This window comes from Scleropages formosus, chromosome 21, assembly GCF_900964775.1.
Source record: "Scleropages formosus chromosome 21, fSclFor1.1, whole genome shotgun sequence".
Classification (NCBI taxonomy): Eukaryota; Metazoa; Chordata; class Actinopteri; order Osteoglossiformes; family Osteoglossidae; genus Scleropages; species Scleropages formosus.
In genome coordinates, this window is record NC_041826.1 from 12,457,570 (window position 1) to 12,470,142 (window position 12,573).

The following is a 12,573-nucleotide window of genomic DNA, read 5'->3' on the forward strand; positions in this document are numbered from 1 at the left end:
CTTGATCATCAGGATCTTAGTGTCTTCTAGTGCATTGTCTGAAAGGCAAAGGGCCCACCCTATAAGTTGTTGTGCAGTACATTTTGCTCAGTCTCATTAGTGTAACTTCTGTAAAACAGCAACACAGAAGCAGGACTAATGAGGAATGCTTCTTGTTCTAAGCTTTGTGCCAGTAAAAATACATAAAGTACTTAGTCATATTTTCACTTAACATATATATATATATATATATACACTCTTTCATTGTTGTACAGGAGCAAGTAGAAGCAGCCAGGAAGGGTCTGGACCAGGCAAAAGAAGAGGGACTCAAGCTACCTACACCTTCTGACAACGAAGACGAGGAGTTCCTTTTGTCGCCAGGCGATTCTCTTCCAGTCACAGCTGTTCGCAGACCTCGCAAGCACAAGGAGAAGGGGGCACCCTCTACCAGGGTCAGTGGAAGACTTCGAGGAGCTGTGGTGACCCCTGATATGGATCTTGCATCAATAGAGCGATTCAGGGAACAAGGGCCTGAGTCACAGAATTTGGAACGAGATTTGACTTCAACTAACCTCACTCACTCCCTTCCCACTCCCCATTGCCACAAGACGACTCCTGTCACTGTTGTCCCCAAGCAAGATTTGCTCACTCTCCCACTTCCTACAGAAGGTGATGTGTCCAAGAGTGTCTGCTGTGTTCACGACACCGAAGGAACCAAAGAAGTAGCAGTGCCAGTTGCAAACTCCCCATCTGGAAAAGACTCTCGAAACAGTCAAATCCATAACCAACTCTGTTCCAGTTCTCCAGCAACTGACAAGTGTGCAAACCCTGCAGAGGTCTCCTCTGTTCCCTCTGCCTCAGAGTTGGGCTCAGGTGCCCACTCGGCTACATCCTCCTTACCTGAGTCCACTTTAATCCCTCCTGTTGCTCTGAGTCCAGTGGCCAAGAAGATACAGATAACCCATGCCCAGTGTGCCTTGTCCACCTCACATTCCTTTTCTGAAGGAGAGAGTAAGGACCAGGCTCAGTCAGATTCTGGCAGGGTACCAACAGACACAGTTTCTCAGACACAACTTGAACTCACAACAAAGAAAGATGCAAAACTTGAAGAATCCCTGTCTGCTGGATCTGAAGTGGGTAATATCTGTAAAATCCAGTCTGATTCAACACAAAGACAAAACAGTGATAGTGTCACACCTACTAAGGACCAAGATGAACAGATTCAGAAGTCTCTTAAGTCTCCAAACTCAGTGCAGCCCGCCCTTGCCCGCTCACCACGCAAACGGCAGTCGGCAGATGGGGAGGTTTTGAGCAGTCATACTGATGATTCACCCTCTGCCAAAGTTCTTAGGAAGCTACCAGGCCGCTTAGTCACAGTGGTGGAGGACAAAGAACCACGGCGAAAGAAAAGGGCAGCAGGTGGCGGGGAAGAGATCAGATTAACTGAGATGGAGCAAAGTGAAGATGGAAAAGCATCTCATATGCATGATACTGCTGGTACAGCTAAGAAAGAGAATAAATCAGATCCAGAAGCATTCCCTACAACACACTTCCTTGTATGTCAATCAGACCAAAACCAAGATTCTCCCTCAACATGCACAAGTTCTAGCAGAGGAGTAACCAGTTATTCCCCCACCCACCTTTCAGATATGCCTGTTTTAAGGAACCTTCCAGTGCGACGGCGGTTGGAGACTGAATCCCGCATGGCTGCCCAGTTGGGAGACCAGCATTTGGGAAGGTGGAGAGGAAAAGGTGGTGAAAGAAAAACAAGTTCATCTCCAAATTTCCTCAGGAAACTGGGCACAAAGCTGGAAGCGGATGAAGAGACCGTGACTCCTGAATTGAACACAACTCCTCTGGGCAAACGTAAGCGAGGGCGTCCTCCCAAAACTCCACCAAGGGTAGCCAAGTCTCAGACAGAAAGAACTTCCCCTTGTAAGGCAGAGAGCACCAGCACTTCAGAAAGGAACCCATCTCCTTCCCCAAAACGGAAAAGAGGTCGTCCTCGTAAAGATCTGGCAGTGACACCTGAGGTGGAACCAGGTTCTGTTAGTCCGGCAGCTTTAACTTCGTCTCCAGGCAGCCCAGAGCTGAGTCAGCTTCCAAGCAGAACTGTTCCAGGAGTTATTGCACAGTGCTGCGGCACAGAGAGGGGATTACAGTCACCCTTCTCAAGCTCTGATGAGCTTCCACAGAGCAGTTTGGATGCAGCAATTAGTCCGGCTTCTCGCTCTGACCAAAATGGTAACCCTACAGCTCAGTCCACTCAAATATTCACTCCTGTTGGACCTTGCCCAGAGAGTGAAGATGGACTAGCACATCTAACAGAACAAGATTTCAAAGAGGGGAATGAAAAAAAGTCTACACTGCTAGTAGATGGGAAGGAAGAGGACAGGAGTGCAGATAACAAACAGAATGAGGAGTGTAAAGATGCCTGCATGGATGACCAGGGTGCACATGAAAAAAGCTGTACCTCTCCGCTTAAGAGGAGTGTTGAGAAGTACATGCGTGAGGACCAAGAGTCAGACCCTCCATTATCAGAGTTACATGGAGTAGCTCAAAGACCTCTTCATGGTGAGAAGGAGGATGAGCAGTTCAAAGAAGCTGGAGAGAAGAAGAGACACTCGGTCCCCAAAAGACCTGGAAGTCGGTGCAGTAGCAAAGAGTCTGTCTGTTCCTCGTCACCGTCCTCTGTGTCCTCTCGCTCCACCTCTACCTGTTATACTCTGTACAAGAAGGATGGCATAAGAGGTGACTCTGCAAAGAGGAAGCGGGAAGAAGTAGATGACAGAAAGGAAGAAGACGACACTCAAAAGGAATCTAAGAAGCAGGTTCTACTGAGTCATTCTGAGTCTGACTCAACTCCCTCATCTTCTGCAGACCTACAGCAGGGATCGTTTTCTTGCTCCTCTTCTGACTCTGACGATTCAGCGGGAGGTAACAGTGAGCAGCGCCTCACCCGAGCTGCCCAGCGGAAGCTGGCAGGTGGAGGAGACGAGCTAAAAGTAGATGTGGAGAGGTGTGGTGGCGTATACCATAGTAGAAGGGGCAGAAAGTTTTTCAAGAGCCCATACAGAGGAAAACGGAAAGCAGGCACCACCGCTGGGCCGTCTGCTCCGGAGCTGCGCTTCAGGGTCACGCGGAAGTCGTCAGGTCCTCTGTCAAATACTGAGCAGAGACAGAAATCAAACTCCATGTTGCTTTCCTGTCCAGCCACTGTTCCAGAAGTTCTTGGAAAGAGATGCTCGGCCCTGAATGCCGCTGCTAAACTTCTGGCCATGAGGAGTAGAGGAGGAAACGCAGCAGGGGGGTCCAATGCATTGTTTCGCCGAGGAGTTAAAGAAAGTGACGCAGCAGCAGCTGCGCGCCAGAACATCACATCCACTTCGTGTGAAAGGACCAGCAAGACTGCGGCTAGAGAGGGACAGGACTTCTCATGTAAAGCCGAGAATAGCCGACAACCTCGCACCCAGGCCAAACCTCCCACTTCTCGTTCCACACGCCAGAGACCAGGATGCCTGGTCCCCCCACTCGAAACTGAGAATAAGAGATGCAGGAAACTGAAGAGGAAGAGGAAGGTGGAGGGACCAGACAAGGCTGAGCAGAGCTGCTCTCCAAGGGCCCACAGTGCCAGCAGCAGCCTGAGCACCGAGAGGGAGGAACGCAGTGGACGAAGCCGCAGCAGCAGCAACAGTAGCCAGCGCACCCACAGCCTGAGCTCTCAAAGTACGGGGCCCCTGTGCTCCCAGTCCCGCGGCCCCTCCCCTTGTAGTGACCAGGAAAGGGTCCGAGAGAGGGAACGCAAGGGAGGGAAGAAAGGGGAGGAAACCAGGGGCTTGGCCAGAAGCAGAGAGAGTCGTAAGGAGAGGCGAAAGAGTCAGGGAAGGGATTCAGGTTCCTCTTCGCGAAGCAGAGGCCCCGAGCTGAGCGCGGGTTCTAGTGAAGGGACACCAGACAGGGTGCTACGCAGTGTGGCTGCACTGGCCGCAGCTCGGGCACGAACCCCTGCGAGCAACACACGCTCGTCTTCTGTTCAGCACCATCAGCAGCAGCAGCAACAGCAGCATCTCCACGGCCGTCACGCCAAGACCTGAACTGCCAGTCTCCTCCGTCTGGAGACCTCTTGTGAGGGTGAACATGCCCAGAGCGCTGTGGATTCACATTTCATCTCCTTCCTTACTGTGTGCATCTCGTCCCTCAGCTGGTCTCTCCCTCAGCGAGTTCGCCATCCTTCCGCTGCGGGCAGGAGATCACATGAGCTGTGTTCCCACGAAGGCTGACGGGTGCGGGGAGGGCGTTTGGGAATGGGGTTCTTGCACTCCCTGTTCTGTGGAGCAGTCGTTGAGCTCTGTGAGCCGTCGGAGGTGTTCCTTTACGCAGACAGTGTCTGATTGTGGGCGTGGGGCTGGTAGTCCTTTGAAGAAGACTGCACTGTGGCAGGTGTTGTTGCACTGCAAGTTCCTGGTGCAGGGGGTTTTAAGTTGCATTTATCAAAAGACGGGTGGAGAAGTGGGCGTCGATTGTGGGGGTTTTTAGACGTTTAGTTTCTCCAGGTAGTCGGTGTTACGTTTCCTTCAGTTTCGAAACAAAAATGTTCTTTAATACATGTTTCTGTCATTCTAAGAGGAGGTCTGAACACAGTGTCTTGTACTGTTCTTGTCCTTTACTTCTTTAGTTATATCCTATCCATCTGAGTTTTGCACGACTGACATTTCATCCTCATCTTGTGCTTCAGCTTTTGGTTATTTGCTAAAGTCAAATTTGTCAGATTTGTCCTAGTACCTCACACGATGCATTATATAAGCTCTGAATATATTTATTTTTTGAGCTTGTAATGTATTTGGACATATTTATTATGTTTACTGGCAGTACAGAATGGGGAACTTTGTCACATTTCAAGGGGACTCCCTGCCTCATTTCAGAAGCATAAGCAATTATGATGTAAAATGGGCTCTGAGACGTAGATTTGAAGGATCGTCAGAGTAAGCACATAGTTGGCTCCACTTTGTAAGACGTGTGACTTTGAGTGCGGGGACTCCTTCACATCATCTGATGGGACAGCCAGTCAGGGAAGCACCTTGTGAATCACAAAAAAATCCGAAATGTGTATATTTGAACAGAAAATGTAATCTCTCTACCTTCACTCATTGTAGGGTTTCCATTTACAGAAATATGTATATATATTTCTGTGTATGTATGTATATCTATGTGTATATATAATGATCCAAGGACTTTAATAAGAGATTAAAAGTATGGTAAATGATAGGTCAGTTTTCTTTCAGGTTGCCTTGCTTCTGTCAACTTTTTGGGGAGGATAAATTTTGATTGAGTGGTAGATGGTGGCGGTCTTTATTTTACTTTGTCTTCAATTTCATTTGCTACATTCCTGTGTTCCTTGCAATTCCACATATTTTACTTGAAAAAATAAATGTTGAATAAAAAGGCCAAAAAAAGTGTTTGTGTGTGCTGCTCCCATTTGTAGATTTCAAGACACAATTTTAACGCGTTAAAGTTGCAGTAAATCACAGTAGGGCAGCAGGTGATGGTAGTTAGAGATGCCACCTTCAACTGGAAGGGACTGGGTTCAAATCCCACCACTTGCTGTAGTAACTAAGGTACTTAACCCTGTACTGATTGAGTGAAAATTTATACCGCTGTATATATGGGTGGATCACTATTATTATTGCAGATTGAATGTTGAATCATTGCAAGTTAAATATAATTACTACAAGGTTGAAGAACTGAGCATTAAGTGAACTTATGAAAGCGGTGACAGATGGCATGTACCTTACTGCAGTAGGCAGAGCATTCCACAGTTCAGGGACCCGATGGCTAAACACTTTGCCACCCACGGTCTTCAAAAGATCTCCAGCACCACGAGCAAGTCGGCATCCGGTGAATGTGGAGCATGACTTGGCTGCTAGTGAGATGATGTAAGGTGGTGCCAGACCTTTGAGCGCCTTATATGCTGTGAAAGCAGGATCTTTAAGACACATCTCTATGATGGGTAGCCAGGGGAGAGATCCAAGAACTGGAGTAATAAGACAGTATTTCTGGGATCTGGTGACAATTCTGGCTGCAAAATTCAGGACAACTTGAATGAAGGACTGACATGATGTAACCAGGACATCCAGAGAGCAAGGAGTAACGCTCTAATTTGGAGGTAAAGCAGGGCTTTGTAACTCGATGGAATGTTAGTAAGATGGCTCTGGGTCGACAAGAACTCCAAGACTCCTTGCAGATGATGTAATGCAAGTCCTCAAGTTTCAGCCATGAGAGCATGCTGCTGGGAAATTTTGGTCTCAGGTCTAGGGTTGTTTTATCCTGGTTCGGGGCAAGGTAGTTGGCCCCCATCTGGGCCTTAATGTCATTGTGAGAGCGGGACAGGGCTTGATAGCTGTGTGTCTGAAGGCTTGTCTATCAGGTTGAGCCAAGCATCGTAGATATTTTGGAGTGGAAATAGGCGTTGCACCTTCAGCTTGTGTAACATCGGTTGCATTGTATAATGCGAAGAGCAGCGGACCCTGCACAGAACCCTGAGGTACCCCATGTCAGACCGAAGAAAGCGAAGATGGTGAGGAGTTGTTTTTCAGATACACAAAGTAGAGTGTATTTTTGATATGAGTCAAAGCACTTGAGCACAGTCCCAGAGAGGCCCAGGCACGTTGTCCTCTGACATAAAGATGTCACTTATGCCTGACCCAGGCAGTTTGTTTCAGCACTGTGGCGTAGACAAATAATGAAATTCTTTGAACAGAATCCTTACATACAATCTGCTCTGCAACAGCCTTTTCTATGGTTGCGGAACTAAGAGAGATGACAATCACTGGGATTTTGAAAGTACGTCACATATTAAAACCGCCAAAACTGAAACCTGGCTCTAGTTTTTAACCACGATGTAAACACCGGTTTCCTAAAACATCGTTTTGCCTCTTTCGGAATACATTCTGACATCTTCAGCTGTGATGTGAGAAAGTTCTGCCTTCATGCTGCTATGGATGCTTAGAGCATCATTAAATGCTCTTATGTGAATGTGGAGGGTGTGAAGGATCTCGTCATGGTGCACAAACCATCTACACCTTTCGTAGTTTGCGGTGGGAGAAACTCCTGTGACACCGAAACCTCCATGTTTACTGGACACCGACGTGTGATTATTTTCAAAGAAGTAACAATTTGAAGTCGGCATTAAACTTTTCCGGGAGAAGATCCAGACGTAGTCAGGGATAAAGACTGTAAAGTGCAGATGTGCCCATTCTTACCACACTATGGTTGGTACAGCCACTGGATGTTTAAGCCATTTAGCAGGGATCAGATTTGAAGCACTTCATATATGATTCATTAATTCATTTCCTGTTCATTAAACAGTAACGTTAGAACAAAAATTGGAGCTTCTCAGAGTATCGGACTGTGATGAAACACCATCTTTGTATTTTTTTTTTTTCCTTTCCAGTTAATGAAGGTATGCAAATGAAAGGTTCTTGTGATCAGATTGAATAGTTCATGATGGAGAAATATTTTTTTTTAACCTTTTAAACATCTAAGTTAAGTTATTCATCCATCCCTCCATTTTCAGTAATGACCTGTCCTGGTCAGGGTCATGGGGGTTTGGAGCCTATCCCCGACTCACAAGGCAGGGGTACACCCTGGACAGGACACAATCTATTGTGAGGTTGACAGACACACACACACACAAAAATAGGAAAATTAGCATCAACCCAGCATGTTTTTGGACTGTAGGAGGAGACCCACGGAAACATGGGCACTCTAACAACCCAGACATTGTGAGGCACCAGTGTTTTTAATCTTAATAATTGTATCAATTTTTAGAAAGCAAGGCGATATGTGTCAAACATTTTTTGTTTGGTCATTTAACATTTGGTCTGCAGTCATTTCATTTGTGTGTGTCAACTTGAGGAAGTCCTGCAGCTTTTTATGGGAACTTGGGTGTCTAGTGACACCTGGACAATGAGTGTCCTAAATTGTGCAGCAGGATGTCGGCTTCAAATGACTGAAAAGAGGAATATGTTTCCAGGTATGGAAAGAAATGTGAGAAAAGGTTTCATTTTTCTTTGCTGTCTCTTTCAGCACAGGAAGCCTGTCATCTTTTTGCTTGAAAAGAACACTAAGGGCTGATGATAAGGGACTGTGGGACATTAACGCTGTATGGACTCCTGGTATCGTAGCAGTTAGCGCTGCCTTTGGACCCAAAGGTTGCAGGTTTGATTCCCACCTCCATTTGTAGTACCTCTGAGGAAGGTACTTACCCTAATTTGCACCAGTAAAATTGCCCAGCTGTGTAAATGGGTAAGTCATTGTAAGTTGCTTTGGAGAAAAGCCTCAGATAAATGTGAACTGATGTTTCTTGGAGGCACGGAAAAGAGCCGCACAAAAAAAACGTATGTTTCTATTGTGATGTTCCCATTATTTGATGTGAAATGAAATAAATGCAGTATGTACATGAAAACAATGCATTTTAAAGGATTCTTTTTTGTTGTAACAAACACACGACCTTCAGTAAGAGATGTCGAAAACCGAGTGCAGAGCCTCCGTTACCACCACCTCCTCTGGTGGCCAGTTGTGTGTGCTGCACCTCCGAGCAAATGGTACAGTCACGCAATTTTAATAATTACATACGAACACGAGAAACAGTGCACAGAGGACGTCTCATCCCATATTGTATTTCATTGGCTCACTGCTCAAGTCAAGACTAAAGCAACACATACATATGTGTGGTATTTGTAAACCACTATAATTGCCACATCAGTGACTTTTTCATCTATTAATTTGTTTATAATAATTAAAAAGGGGGTATTGGGCCATTTCAGTATGAAATTTTTACGTCACCTTTTCATTGCTAGGGGGACTTTTGTCACACTGCTACCGAGTTGGGTCCACAGGGATGGCTGAGCTCTGGACCTGGAGTAACATGATACTCTGTGTGTGTGTGTGTGTGTGTGTGTGTGTGTGTGTGTGTGTGTGTGTGTGTGTGTGTGTGTGTATAAAACTGCTCGAGCACAGCTCGGCATCATCAAATATCCGCCACAGTCCCCGGGAGCCCATACTTCCACGCAGGTGAGTTTCACACCTTTGTTCCCTTCTTGCTACAGGACACTGGAAAAAAAGGAAACAAACCTTTGATTTAACATTTTTCTCAAACATTTACGAAAGGTGCTTTGTGAGTGAATCCCTCACTTCCACGGGTGCAATCAAAAGCTATCAAAGAGGTTAAATTACTATACTGAGCACTGTTTTAATATTGATAGCAATATGTTTACACTGCGTTTTGATAATGCGTTAATTTTTTACTTTTTACACATTATTCTGGAATTTATTTAATCAGATTTAAAGGACATCCGTAGATATTTACCCCGTTACGATGATTAAATATGTAAGCTGACTAGAAATGCCATATGGTGCAGGATGGGATCTTGGACTCTGACCTTTTGCTTTCTTCTAACTATCTGCTATGGTAAGTGAGAACGCTAATTTCTATGATTCGTAATACAAAAATTAAACACTTAAATGCAATTATTAACTGTTGATCGCGCACGATGCTGTCAAAGAGCTTCATGACAGAAATGAGAAAAGCAACAGCAGTGAGAATAATGTAGTGATGCCTGGTCGAGTTCAGAAATGATTTGACAGTGCACGAGGTAAAATGTACCCTGAAAAGACAGCAGACAGCGAGATCACCATTAACAAGTGAATTTGAGCCGCCTGCCGTCCTTCCTGAGGGACGGAGACGCCGTCTCCCTTTCAAACGCAGAGTGCTGCACCAACACCTGCGTGTGAAGAAGCTGAAGGTGTGAGCCTGCAGAACAGTTTCGTAACGACTCCTACATGTCCAGCGTGAGCGCTGAAAGTAGCCGGAGGAGGAGGACGGCGAAAGAAGAAATGAAAGACATGTTACGTGGTCGTGCTTATGGACTAACTGTCTCTCTCAGTCACGCAGTCACTCAAGTGTTACTGGTGTCGGGACATCAGGGAGAAGGCCAACTGCAGCCAGGCCGAGGAGATGGAGTGTAGTCCCTCTCACACCCGCTGCCTGCGCATGGAGCTGCGTCTCCCGGCCTGTGAGTGTCTCCGTCTCCGTGTCGCTGTCTCTCTCTCTCTCTCTCTCTCTCTCTCTCTCTCTCTCTCTCTTTCAATGCTGGAGTGGAAATCAGCGTAGGCGCTTCTTTCCCAGGTGTCCCAGTTTGGTTTTCACTGAACCGCTGAAAGCCGCTGGGACACCAGAACCAGGCGTCCTGGGCATCGGATTTCCCTGATATTCACACTGCCTGTTTAACATGCACACACGCACGCACACCTGTGGCCAAAATCCACCACACAGCCAGCTCTGTAAACTCAGAGGAAGGAGAAAGGGACCCCCTGAAATTAGCTGAGGGTCACATGGTGACAGTACCATGTGTGTTTTTCCAGTGTCATTATACCTAACGTATAGCACTGCTCTGTCGTGTGATGTTTTGGACCTGGATGTGAAAACTGACTAAAAAGCCACGTACGAGAGAGCTGCAATAAACAGTTCGGTTGTTAAGTGACAATTTGCACATACACAGATTCCACATCAGAGCAAAGGCACAAAGTGGGAAGGGCTGAACAAGCGAAACTTCCAGAATCCGAGACTGCTGAGGATCGCTGGGAATCTTGCTGTGTTTAGAAACTCTTCAAATCTGCCAGTGTGAAATTTTAAATAAAAGAGAAATCTCACTCAAAGAAAATTAACAATGTGTGCAAAAAGTGTGAAAATAGCTTAGATTCCAAATATTCCACTAAAAATTAATTTAGTGATTGACTTGTCAATTAATGTCCTGTTTCTGGTTAACATTTCGCAAATAAAAGTGACCTTTTCAATTCCATGTGCACAGTGATGGTGCAAAAACCTGTGCGGAACACGTGAAATACAGGCGCGCTTGATTTGCACACTCAGCCAATTGCTGAAAAGCGTGCGGATATCGAAATTTCCGATGCCAAAACCTATTCCCCATTATTTTAAATGGGACAAATAATAATGATGCATTCCTAGCCCATGCAAACACCCAGACCCCTTGTCCCTGTAAGACAGAGATCTGGACGAGGACACACCAGCGCAGACACTACTGCACTTCCGCTTCACTCGAAATCGAAAACTGGGTCTCAATCAGCCGAGAGCTGTTGGACTGGAATTTCGGATAGGGCGAGTTTGCGACTGGAGGGAGGCCCCTGTACGAGCCCTCTCTCAGGCGCTTGTGTCTTGCTGTGCTCCCCAGACGGTTTGATCCAGCGCTGCGCCACCCTCAAGGAGTGCATGTCCATCGCAGACAACAGCACAGAGGAGCTGGTGGACGTGCGCTGCTGCGACACACACCTCTGTAACTGAGCGACAGGAGCGACAGACACACAGCTCCGCAGAGTTGTGCTCAGCTGCGTGAGTCTCAGAAGGATCGAGCGTACGTGAAGAGGGAGCGCCGAGATTTTTCTTTCTTGTTGATTTTTCAGAACTCTTTTCATAGTTTATCTGCTGCCATTAGAGCAAAGGTGAAAGCACAGTAAAACACTGCACTGCGAAGATGTGTCTGTCAGCTGCTCCAGCTTTTTCCTCTAAAAGGCTCAGTAGAAAACCAGTGCTCAGTACATGTACAACTCTCACACAAAATGAAATATATAATCATAGGCAAAACCTATTAAACTTGCAGCATCTCTGAGATGTTGACTATTATTTCTGCTTTAATTCTGTATAAAAACACAGAGTCGCTGGATGCTGATGAGCCCCGGTGCACAGCTTTGTTAGTGGCCCTTGTGGACATGATGTCAGGTGTCAGTGCCAGGCACCCAGTGCTCCTCCTAGGGACCCCACCCTTTGCGGTTATTTCTCTCCCCGTCTTCTCGTTACTTTTGAATTTTCACCTTTTGTGTTTTCACTTTCTCTCCTTGAAACCAGTTCAGTCCTAAATGAGGAACCCAGTGGCAACAGCACCCTCCTGCCAACTGATCACTGGCCCTCGAATGCTTTCGACCGCTTTACCGCTCAGATTTACTTCATTCCAGCTTGGAAATGGAGACAGGGTTTAGGAAAAACTCGTTTAAATAACTTTAACAACTTTAAAATGGTTTTTCACCGTACTGGGATTGAGAGATGAATTGTGTTCGACTTTCTGCGAGTTGTTTGCAAATGGACCTATTGGGTAGATTTGATTAGTTAAAGCTTTCCACAGCGTCTGCAGCCTAAAACACCTTTCAAAATCATTGGAATTTTTTTCAGGTTTAAACACTGTTGACCTATTATTTAAATGTTGTATCATTTATTGGAAGCATTTTAATGTGCTCATAACTTCAAGTGCAGAGTTGCGATCAAACACTAATTTTTGAGTTGAGCTCCTAAAAGATGGTAAAGGTACTGAAGGTATTAAAATGCCAGTGAATGTAATAATTGCACATGCGATTTCAATAAGCAGAAGTTTTCTTTTTCTCCGATAGTTTAAATTATTTTTCGTGAATTATATATTTTCCTGCATTGAAAAGGCTGCAAACCAGTCATTCGGTGAACTTGCCTCCCATTTGTCCTGCTGAGGGTCACGGTGCGATCGGGCTGAACAGGCAGGTCAGACCTTCCTT

General features: G+C 46.0%; 1 protein-coding gene across 1 annotated transcript in view; it reads left to right on the top strand.

The window, feature by feature from the left end:
- The window catches only part of srcap (Snf2-related CREBBP activator protein), a 43,366-nt gene extending 35,771 nt beyond the window's left edge, over window positions 1–7,595 (top strand). Inside the window, exon 35 of the mRNA XM_029247127.1 lies at window positions 255–7,595. Within this exon, the coding sequence (XP_029102960.1) occupies window positions 255–4,073 (3,819 nt within the window). The 3' untranslated portion in view covers window positions 4,074–7,595. The remainder of the gene's footprint in view (window positions 1–254) is intronic.
- Window positions 7,596–12,573: the final 4,978 nt, after the last annotated feature.